The sequence below is a fragment of the Quercus lobata genome, chromosome 9 (genome assembly GCF_001633185.2).
Source record: "Quercus lobata isolate SW786 chromosome 9, ValleyOak3.0 Primary Assembly, whole genome shotgun sequence".
Classification (NCBI taxonomy): Eukaryota; Viridiplantae; Streptophyta; class Magnoliopsida; order Fagales; family Fagaceae; genus Quercus; species Quercus lobata.
This window is the reverse complement of record NC_044912.1, coordinates 29836384-29848269: the sequence shown is the minus strand read 5'-3', so window position 1 is coordinate 29848269 and position 11886 is coordinate 29836384. Positions and strand designations below refer to the sequence as shown.

At 35.9% G+C, this 11886-nt stretch overlaps 1 protein-coding gene across 1 annotated transcript; it reads right to left on the bottom strand.

Moving 5' to 3' along the window:
- Positions 1–2253: 2253 nt before the first annotated feature.
- LOC115959487 (probable methyltransferase PMT25) lies at positions 2254–9734 on the bottom strand. The gene is made up of 9 exons (XM_031077901.1): positions 9302–9734; positions 7675–8608; positions 7441–7590; positions 6250–6520; positions 6008–6118; positions 5751–5925; positions 3904–4173; positions 2830–3024; positions 2254–2729 (listed from the first exon to the last, which is right to left on the bottom strand). The coding sequence occupies exons 2-9, from the start codon at positions 8572–8574 to the stop codon at positions 2501–2503; spliced, it is 2301 nt and encodes a 766-aa protein (XP_030933761.1). The 5' UTR covers positions 8575–8608; positions 9302–9734; the 3' UTR covers positions 2254–2500.
- Between the last annotated feature and the right edge of the window lie 2152 nt (positions 9735–11886).

Genomic DNA, 11886 nt, shown 5'->3' with positions numbered 1-11886 from the left:
AGAACCAGGTTTGGTAAGATGCCTCTCAAGGATTTGACAATGGAGAGGAAGAGAGTTGAGGAATTTGAAGAGTCTCTAATGTATAGATTGTGGGTGAATCAATCTTGTTTTTCTTTAGGGTTTCTCTCTCAAAATTCTCTCAGGAAGCTCTCTTACAATCGTGGGTAAAAAGGGTATTTATACTGGAGTGGGAGAGGAATGTGAAACGTCAGGTTTTACAAAACAGGGGTGGCTCGCGACTTGACCTCGCGGCTTGACTAAGTCGCGAGATCCAGTCGCGAGATAACCGTATGGCCAGTTGTCCTGTTTTGTCCTGTAGTGCTCCAGCTTGCATGACTATTCACCTTCCAACATGCTTGGCACGTGTGCTGCGTCTGGCGGCTTGCAGCCGCGAGTCACCCACGAGGCCAAGCCGCGAGTCTCTGTTTTCTTGCACACTCTTGAGCAAACTTTACTCTATCTCACTCACTACCCTTACATCAAACCCACCTAAATACAGGGTTACTAGATGCTGAATTACAAGCAAATTTGACACGGAATAAAGCCAATTAGATGGTTGAATAAATTCAACCTTACATTTTGAGTGTTTGGCAAAGTATGGTGAATTGGGCATTTGCAGTCCCAGAGGGGAGGTTTGTGAAGGTAAAATGAGGGAGTTTCTTTCTCTCTCTCTTGAAATAAAATAAAATAATTTTAATTGTATATGTCAGCTTAAAAAAAAATAAATAAATAAAAAGAATACCAAACACACAATTATGTTTTTTCACATTTTAAACTATATTATTTGCAACATGAGACCAAACACATTTTTGTATTATGAATACTTTAAACACATATTTTTACAACACTTTTTAAACCACAATTTTCACATTATTTTAAATAACGATGCTTGAAATCTACCACCAAACAGGCCCTAATGCTTTAAAGTTGTAGAGTTATAAAATATGAACAATGAGTTGTATAATTTTTCCCCACCCCCCTAAAAACTCCAAATTTAAGCTTTAGCCTTCAAGTTGTTTTCAGCTTAAAGGACACCTCCCTCCCTCCTAAAGCAATTTTTTAGTTGCTTTCTACACGTTGCAATTTATTTTCGGCTACTTTTCGGTACAAAAAGCACTGTATGGCTCTGCAATGGAGTGAACGGACCCCTAAGCTTGGCCTTAAAAGTTGTTTTCAGCTTTAAGAATCCCCTTAAAATTTAACCCCCTCCCCTCTCCCCCCATAAAGCACTTTTCAACAACTCCAAAGAAAAACTAGTAGAATCCCCTAACTTTCTATGATTTTGAAAATTTTCAGAAGAGAGAGCTTTAACCACCCCCCAACCCACCATTTAATTATATACCATTAAAAACCCTAAATCCCTTTCAATTAAAGTTCTTTATCGTAAAAACTCAACAACTAAAATTCTACTTTGCTCTACTTTAATACCAAACAAACCCATGAGTATATTGAAGTGGACCCCGACCTACACAAAGGAAAAGGCTCTATGTTCAATAACTGAAGGGATCTAAGCTGCAGAGTCCATACAACGCTAAATTTTCTTGCATAACATTAAATTTGATTCTCATCAAAAGAAAATTCAGCCTATTTTGCTTTAGCACCCACATTTAGCTTCCACACATGATAGTTATCAAATTCTGGCACACCTATTTTGCCAATGGAAAAAGCAACTAAGATAGAGAATAGGTTGATTTCAGATGCCACAGCAATTTTAGGACAAGACGAAGATGCAAAGTCTTTGGGGGATATATAATCCACAAAATGACATTTAAGAACCTAGAAAAATTTTAACAAGGAACATTATGAAGTTTTTCTTACTTTTTTTTCTTTTATGACATAAAACCTCACCAAGGGCCCTTTGGACCCATCCTTGGGAATGAAATCCCGGATACATGACCTCAGATGCCAAACCATGTATCAAGTAATCTAAAAGAAATTCCTAGTGGGGATTCAAAACCAGGGTGTTTGGGTCAGCAGCTCATCCCAAGCCTCCTGACACAACACTGCTCCCTGACGGGTGCAAATTCTGTATTAATACCAATCTATACAATTCTGCTCCCTGACAGGTGCAAATTCTGTATTAATACCAATCTATACAATTCCAAAAACACATGCCTAATAACCATTAAAAAGTAATAAACTTTCATTCATATTAAAGATAATATGAAGATATCAAAAAATAAGGTCCGATCTTGTTTATAATTTTTTTTTGAGAGAGTTTCAACTTATGACGTTCGTTCCTAATGATAGCTCTTTATCATTAGATCTTGTCTATAATTGATGAAGGAATAAAGGAATAAATAGAGTAAATATAGTAAAGTACATTACTGGGACTAAAAGAATAATCAACCGTATATAATTTACATCTAAATATAGAAATGCAGGTATGGCCTCATTGACTGAAAAAGCTTGAGGACGAATAATAATACCTAAATGGGCTAGAGTGCTAGTAGTATCAGTAGCACAGCAGCCTTGGACAGACTAAACTTAAGTATCATGCTTAAGAAATAGCCGACATAATTGTTTCGACCTTTGTGGGACGCCACATTGTCTTCCGGGCACAGATCAATCCCTCCTTGTCATTCGTATAAATTAATCGGATTTCCCACTGTAAAGATTTGGCCATGTTCTCAACTTCACGTATGGTTTCAACACTGTCCCGTACGATCAGCTTTCCTTCTGGCCTGAGGATCCTATCAACTTCTGCAACCACTGCCTTTAAGTTGCACCTGTGACCAGATAATTATCAACACATTAAGTCAAACTAATCATTGGAGGTCAGTGTTGAGGACTAAAGCAGCAAGAAATGTAACATATAAGATAACAAACCTCTTTTTGAGACCGGAGAAGAGATGATCTGCATGGAGAAGATCATAGGATCTGGGGTAGGTATTAAATGATTCACACCAGTCGTGATATATTCCAAATAAACCACGCTCATATATTATTGGGAGTGTGTCTGGAGAGTCAATTGGGACTACATTCATTACCCACACTTTCAAGTTTTTTAGTGCCGCAGCAAACCTAAAAGAAGCATCCATTATATAAATTATAAAGAACTAGTCAAAAAGATACAGAAAACAAAAGGAAAATGAGCCTCGCTTAGCTTCTTACTACATAAGAAAAAGGGAATGTTAAGGCGGTGCCAGGAAATTTTCTCAAGGGGGTGAATACATTTTTGTGTAATTTTTAGATTTATTACCAAATATAAAAGAAGATTAATGGAAAATTTCAAAAGCTAGGGCCCATGGCCCCCCCTAGCTCCGCCTACTTATCATTTAACCAACAATAATCACATTTTGCTCGAATTAATGAGAGATGATCAGATATTTAGTACCAAAAGGATATCTACCCATTTTCTAGGGCCTGCCAAGTTTTTTTTTTTTTTTTTTAATTGATAAGTTAATATGCAATAGAGAGTAGGCTTCAAACGGAATATAATGACAAAAAAAATACATGTGTCCCACATAACTACTTTATTGAGGATCCATAACTGACCCCAAACTTTTGAAACCAATGCTTGGTTGTTTTTGTACAAATTAAACATGCACCAAGTGATTAGAATGGGGAAGAAGAATATATGTGACCCCAATAAATCTGTTGAGATACAACCCTATAGTTTGGGGATTAAGGCTTTTTTGTTGTTACACATGCTCCCCAATGGGTTTTGAATTTGTGACCTTACCCTCCATTCTTATAGGAGAAAAAGTGTTATTTGAGCTAGAGCTCATTAGCACCAATGATGGAAAGAAAGTATTCAAAAGCCAATGAGCTCTAACTCAACTATGTGAGTGTGGTGCTAGGTTTAGGATGAGTTCATGGGTATAAGACCTAGTATATTTGTGCATAACTTACCAATCAGAGAAAGAAAGAAAAAATACTAAAAAATGTAGGATTTCTTACCCTCCATATACAGCTCTCATGTCCATAACATTCCTCACGGAAGACCAGTTGATTCCCATCCCATTCAAATATGAGTGGGAGACAACATTTTTCCAGTGCTGGTAGTCAGCAGTGAAATCCTCCACAGCACCTTTACCATAGACTCCAACTTGAGAATTAAGCCAGTAAGGTGGCTTCTCCAACCTTAGTGGCCACTGTTCAGGCCACTGAGACCCTCGCTCTGATTTTTCAACCGGTACTTTGTGCATGCATGCTTGCAGTGGTACATTCCTGAACAAAAACACTCACAGAAACACTTGATGAAAATTTTCACTAATAAAAATATTTGAGGAGCATTTCCAGAGCAGAGAGATGCTTCCATAGTAAGTCGAGAAATTCTGAAGCAGGTGAACTTGCTTAGAAGAAGATAAGATATAAATTAAGATACTCATTTTTTGAAGAACAAAATTACACCCATGCTTCAGCTATTTCCTATTGTCATTTTTCTGTTTTTCCCATTACCAATACAAAGAAAATGCATATTTGTTGCACAATATGATGGACGCTTAATTCAAAAATCTGCAACTTCCAAAACTCCAGAACAGATGCAGAGAGTAAAGAATTCGAGGAAAAAAAAGAATTAAATCCAAAGATAGTTTTAATGAAGCATCTTCTTGGCACCTTTCATAAGCTACTTTGGTTATTACAGAGTCTTAGTATTAAGTTTCTTTAGGATAGAAAGTTGCTGGTTCATTTTTAATTAAGTTAAATTAGAATAAGCGCAATTTGGTAAATTCCAAATGTTCTAAAGTGGTCTGTCCTTGATCATACCAAAGGCCCATGAGTCTTATTTTGTTTTTTGAATCCTTTTCCTATGTGGTTTAGAGGTTCGTATAACACTTTTTCTTTGCTATTAGTAATTAGTTTGAGTCTTTGTCTCTTCTTGGTAAAACTTTAGCAATATCCTAGATAAAGGCTTTATTGCAATAAATAAAATTGATAGTGATAATTTTAATAGAATTCCAACCACTTATTTAAGCTTTGAGAGTGTGATTGCCATCTCCTACCTGTGTGATTGCTTAGGAAAAGCTATTTTTTTTATTACTTGTTCTATAGCTTCTATCCACTGTTTTAATATCAAGCATATTCAAGATTCCATCCATTCGTTACGTAGACCCTCAAACATCAAAACTTATTCAAGAATAATTCAAGATCTCATCAAGAAATAAAATTTAGTGGTAAATTCCTAAATAATTTTTATCAGAGCCGATTCAAGCTTTTGTCCTGCGTCACTATAATATCTCCATGTAAAGCTAATGAAAGAATATTAGTTTCCCTAAGAAACTGAAGGTTACTTCAAGGAAATAGAAACTCTCTTCTAAGGTGCACCATGATCTTATTTTACCTCACATAAGAAATTCAAGACTTCTTTAATTTGCATGCGTTAATACTTCTAAGACTAAAAGTAGAAAATGATAGTCAGTAAAGCATCTCATATTTTGTGAACTCCTTAAGATGGCCTTTGAGCCAAATGGGGCTTCTACCCCCCTGAAGTATGGGGTGTCAGGTGAATAGGGTGGTTCAAATCCCATCGGGTATGTGAGCATTACCTAGTGAAAAGATAATTATAACTGCTTTATAACAGTAACAAATGTCTTTAATCCCACTAAACGTGACAGATCTGTATCCTATATGGCTATCTATTTAATGAACTTGTCAATTGGATTTGTGCACAGTAAACCTTACATTTTATAGCCCAATAATCAGTTAAGTGTCTATTTTAACTTATAACAGCCAATATTTGTACCAGACACCACTGATACCATTATTAAACCACTATATTAAACCATGGGGAAAGTAGAAAATACCAGGCTGCATTTGGGTCATCAGATTCTTTGCAGAGGGGAGGCTCATTTTTTGGTCTTTTGTCATAGCACTCATTGGAAGTTGGTTTCCTGTATATTGCTGCACCCACTTCATTGAATTTGTCCTTTTTAATCACCACCAGATCCCAGCACATTGACTTTGTTAGCTCAGACATTGCTGCCATCAATTACAAAGGGCATCTAAAAGTCAACTTCAAGTCCATCTTTTTTTAGAGGAATCTAAATGAAAACAGTTCTACCTTTCCAAATGCCAGAATCTTCTGGATTCTTCCTATAAACCGGAGTGGCAGACCAGACAAAATAACCTCCAGGTCGCAAGACACGATTTAGCTCCAAGAGAAGCTTACCACCTGCAATGTACCTCAAATTTTATCTCTAACAAAAATTAACTGGGAGAAGTGGGGGGGGGGGGGGGGGGGGGGGGGGGGGGGGGGGGGGGGGGGGGGGGGGGGGGGGGCTTTGAAGAGGATGTAAACATTACCTTCAACATGCCAAGGGACCCTACAGCGTGCACAGTGGACAACATCAAATACAGCCCCAGGGAAAGGAAGTCTTTTGCTGCCCATAACTGATGATATGGCAGGGATTCCTCGTTCAAGTGCAAATTGTACTTGAGCTTCATGCTCATCCTTGGGAGCAAATGACATTGCAAGAACGTCTCTATCGAAAAGAAAACCTCCAAAGCTAGCCACTCCACACCCAACATCCAATAATACACGACTTCTTTTTCCCCATGCAATATCAGGAAGAGACTGCATTGTCCATAGAAATATAATGAATTATACTTGTCAGAGAAGGAATAGAATCCCACGAGCAGATTATCCTTGCAAATCAGAATGCCAAACTAAAAATAATAATAAAAATATAGGAAAACTAAAGACAAGTAGATTGTGTTTGGAAAATTTTCTGGATAACAGAAGTATGATCATGTCAACATTATATAAAATTGGTGAAATGTGAATAAAGAACAGGACATGACATGACATGAATAGGGAAAATGAGGTTGATGATAAGCAAAAGTAGCAAGAACAGAAAATCAAGAGAACAGACCAGCGCATTTGATAAATTCAACAGAAGCTTTGTTTGGTTAACAAAAATGGAAAATCAAAATTAAGATGATCCTGGTAAGTCCAGAAGAGGACACAGAAGAACCTTCCAGCGTGCTCATCAAGAAATCAAGTAAATTTATGAGTCTTTTCGCCTATCACAAAAGGAAAGGGGCAGGAATATTCTCCTTTTATTCATTCTGCTGTGATTCATATACAGTTAAAAGCAGATCTGTACTTCCTGCAGTAGACCAGTGTATGCATAGAAATAAGAATTGCCCCGGTGAGCACTCACCACTCAGGTGTAGTGTAGAATAAAAGACGTATGGTTCCAGTTCATGTTTAATCCAGTCCTGAGCTTAGAGAACTGAACTAGTTAAAATCAGTGAAGAACACGAAATCTTTTCACATGAAACGCAAATATAAAAAGACAAAGGAAGGAGCATTTGGATATGTTGAATTGAGATACAAAAGTACCTCATTCACAGTATATTAAAATGCTTTCTACTTCCCTGAACCTAATATTGTTGATGCACCTATATATGAACTAATATGAAATCAGAATAAACAAATCTGCTTTATTCACAGCATGGCCAGAGCAGAACATATAAGTGACAAGGGCTCACTTTTTGAACAAAATCAATGTAATGAAGAGCGCCCTTTACGAACTGAGTTCCACCTCCAGGAAAAGTGAGGTATTCACCAGTAACTTTAACCCAATTTTGGTGCCCCTTAATCTCTGCAAGCTTGGTGTGGGGAACGTTATAATACCATATCTGCATAACACACCAGAAAAACAATATTCAACACCAAGTAAACTTTAAATAGTTTTTCATTGATCAACTAGATGTTGGGTATACCTTATCCCTGCTTTTAGGCCACTGAATTGGGATTTTATATCCTTTAGGTAGAGGAACGAGACAAGTGGGAGCTTCATCCGGACAGTGCCTCTCTCGATGCTCATAGTGGCCCGTACTTGGAAGCTTTCTAATTGCTTTCAAATTGTCAAGGCAAGGGATGTAGTCTGGCCCAGCAGTGACATTACAGACTTTCCAGCTATAACCACTTTGGTCCTTAGTTATTGAAGCTAGTTGTGATTCCTTCTCATTCTGTGACTCTGTTGCTTGGGTTGAAAATGCCCCATTTTGAGTAGTAGCTTCATTCAATAGTTCTGACTGGGCACCAGCAGGGAAGATCTCAGGCTGATCAACTTTCTTCTCCTCAGTCAGATTACTTTCCTCTGTTTCCAATTTTTTCTCACCCTCAACCAACTCTGATTTATTATCATCAAATTCTGTCTGCTTAGCATCCATCACTTCACCAACTCCTCCGTCTGTTCCCCCATCTCCAGTTTTTCCCTCCCCATCATTTTCAACCTGTCTCTTAGGCTCCTCTTCAGACTCAGACTTATCATCAGAGTTCACCTTCACCCCTTCGTCCTGATTTTCCTCAGCTCTATTCTCAGACTCCCTTTCAACTATGTTTTGCTCATTCCCAGTGTTCCCATCTTCATTAGTTGAATCCTCCAGCAAATCACCTGAACTGCCCTTGAAATTCCTAGAACCATTTTCAGGTACCATTTGTTTCACCTCATTTCCAGCGTCCTCAGAAGCCAAGTCTGGATTTTGATCCGGAGCAATGGATGACATTAAAGTCCAAATCGCAACTAAACAAAAAGCAACAAACACCACTATAGATATAGTGGAACAGTAACTTGAAGACTTCCTCCCATCAATTCGGGAGTACTTTGCCTGAGCCATGTTTTCTAGGTGTAGACTTCCTTATGATATAGACCTGGAAGGGGCAATAACAAAAAAATAATAATAATAAGCAAACCCACAAAACAAACCTCCTGAAATTCAATTTCAACTTTGCTCTTTAATTGTTTCAAAATCTTAACTCTTCTTTCTTTTTCTTTTTTCCTTTTTTCCCCCCAAAAACCGAAGTTCAACATAATTCTGATGGTTAAATCCAAGTACCCAGAATAACCAGTCTTACCAAAAAGACCAAGAATTTTTTATCATAAATTTCAAGAATCCATCCAAAGGTGAATCAAAATAGGTTGTGTAAATACTATTTGAAAAAAATGCTGAAACCTCATAGTGGAAAAGAAAATCACAGATTTGGTTCAAGATGGTAATATGCTAATGGATAAACAACTTCCATAGTATGACTAGTGAGATTCAAAACATAAATTGAAACGGTAAGAGGGAAGACTCCAAAGCAAAAAAAGCTTACAACTTTAACAAAAGAGAGCAACACCCATCAATGCAAGAATCAATCTTTCATAAAAAAATGGACCAAACTTTCACCACCCAAGATCAGTACTACAGAGCAAGCAAACGAAATCAGAAGCACAAAACGTAAAGAAAAAGTTAAACCCAGAAAAGATCTCAAACACTATAGCACTACTAAACTCCAAATAGTTCAAGAAATATATGAAGCAAAATCAAAACAGAAATATAGAGAGTAGGATTTGAAGTGTACCCTTTTTCCCTGAGAGTGATCTGAGTGAAGGAAAAAAAAAAATTAAGGGTGTTGGGTCATTTTTATTGATCTCTTTTATAGTAGAGAGTAGAGAGTAGAGAGAGAGTTGGGTGCTTTGGCACTGAGAGAGTTCTGAGAGCTTTCGTTTATCCGTGTCTTTAATTATTATTTTATTCCTTTTTTTTGGATTAAGATTTGCAAGAGTCAAAAAAGGAAACAGAAACAGGGTTGAAATATCATCAAGATGATATTATTATTGGTATTAGTAAAATGGTTGTTTTATTATTGTGAGATCTGTTTTTTTTTTTACTTTTCTTTTTTCTTTTTTTTAAGAAAACTGTGAGATCTGGTTGGCATGGGATATATGATGATGGGTGTTAGCTGGAAAAAGGAGATGAATTTAAGAGAGCATGAAGCGGCAAATCCAACAAACAGCTAAAGCTGAAAAACAAACAGCTAAGCTGAAAAAACTTCTTTTTTTTTCAGCTAAAGCTGAAAAAACTAATTGGACAATGACTTGTTCATTACATGATTATCAGTTACGCGGGGGAATAAAATTTGTTAGAAATTATCTCTCTTTTTTTTTTCTTTTTTTCTTTTTTTTGGAAGGTTACGAGAATTATCATATTAATTCACTTAAAAATTATGACTTCTATAGATGATATTTACCCTTTTGTACCACTGATAAGTAATAAAATTTGATAAATATTATATGATACTCCAATAATAATAACAATGGTTAGGGATGTTCACCAAACTGCACAAACTGCAAAAATCGCACCAAAATCATCCACAAAATGGCATAACCATACCGCACCGCAAGGCTTGATGCAATGCGGTTTGCTGTTTTATAATATGAAAACCGCACAAATCACACCGCACCGTACTCTATATATATATTAATATATTTATTTATTTATTTTATATTATATATATATATATATATATAATAAGCACAAAATATCAATACATTAATAATTTAATACTCTAGCAATATCTCAGTGTTCTATTAGTATTAAAAAAAAAAAAAAAAAAAAATCTTATCACTCTCCCAGCCCTCAGAAGTCAGATCCTAGCCACCACATTTCCACTTGAATTGCCACTAGACTACTCACTTGCACTAGTTGCTTCTACTATTACGGTATTTATCTCTCCATATGTGTTCAATTCAAGTTTTTTTTTTGTTAAAGTTAATCTATTGGTAGCTTGTATATGACAAACTTGTTAATTATATTATTTTGTTATTGATTGTTGCCGTTGGTATATTGGCACTTGGAAGTGATGGGTCAACTTAGTACTCAGTAGCTATGTTAGATATTTAAGTTTAATTTTTGTAGGTTTTCTTTGTTTTTGTTTGGTACTAAATCTAGGTTTAGATATTTACTACGTGTTATTGGGATTTCAGAGTTAATTTATATTACCTACAATGCCTTATGGATACTTTGAACCGCTTTCATTCACTTTTGAGAGTTTTATAATGTCTTCTTGTTGTTTGATCGCTTAGAATTTCATGGATAATATCAAGTGAATTTTTATATACCGCACTATACCGCACATATAACCGCAAAAATGAGGCGCAGTGTAGCTATGATTTTGGCTAAACTATACACCGCACCGCATATGTGACCGCAAAAATGAGGTATAGTGCAATTATGATTTTGACTAAACCGCACCGTAAAATGCAGTGCTAAAAATGTCCCAAAACCTCACCACATCGCATCGCGAAGACCCTTACTTATACTTTTTATGAAATGTTGTGACAAAATAAAAGTTAATATTGGTTCATAGGATTGTTCTCGTATATTCCATATTTCCATCACATTATTTATTAAATCATGTAATTAAAAACAAAATAAAAAAACAAGTAATATAGTGTATTTCACTCATACTCCAATTTGTATCTTAACTAAATGATAAAAAAATTATCATTATAAAGTGAATGTCATAAGTTAAAATCTTATCTCTTCAAATAAATAATTTAAAAATTAACATAAATTGTTCCTTGTTGGATGGTTTACTTGTTAATTCAAATGGCATCATTCTATCCAAATTTGAAACAAGATGCATGCTTAGTTCCAAATTGAATACTATTAAGTGTGCGTTTGGGTAGAAATTATTTCTACCCACGTCTGTGTTTCCAACGGTTCTCTTTTTTCTTTTTCTTTTTTGGCACACGTTTCAGGAGACAAATTTCATTGTTATGGCTACTGTTCATGAACAGTAGCCGTAATATTTGACTTTTCAGCACATTAGTGGGTTTCATGCACTGTTCACAAGACCCACAAACCTCACTTTTCAACAATTTTTTCATTAAAAATGGGTCTCACGGTATTATTCACACATTTAAAAATTATTTTGTTACAATGTTTTCAGTTTTCAATTTTCAGCTATATCCAAACGAACCCTAAGTTTTTGGACCCCCTCTCCCCACCAAAAAAATAAAAATACTAAAGCTATTGTTACAGTATTTTACCCTAAGCATCAAATGTTTGCTAAGTCGTACTTAATGCACAAAACTCACACTTTTGTGAGATTTGGGAAAGATTATGGTAGACATCCCTATGAATTTTATCTCCAATTTTTTT

Bases quoted from the DNA above. Each gene is read 5' to 3' on its own strand.
- LOC115959487 (XM_031077901.1), bottom strand. From the start codon at position 8,574: ATGGCTCAGGCAAAGTACTCCCGAATTGATGGGAGGAAGTCTTCAAGT. The intron at 6,119-6,249 runs GTAATGTTTACA...GGTACATTGCAG, and splicing joins GGTCCCTTGGCATGTTGAAG to GTGGTAAGCTTCTCTTGGAG. The intron at 4,174-5,750 runs GTATTTTCTACT...GTTTTTGTTCAG, and splicing joins GATGACCCAAATGCAGCCTG to GAATGTACCACTGCAAGCAT.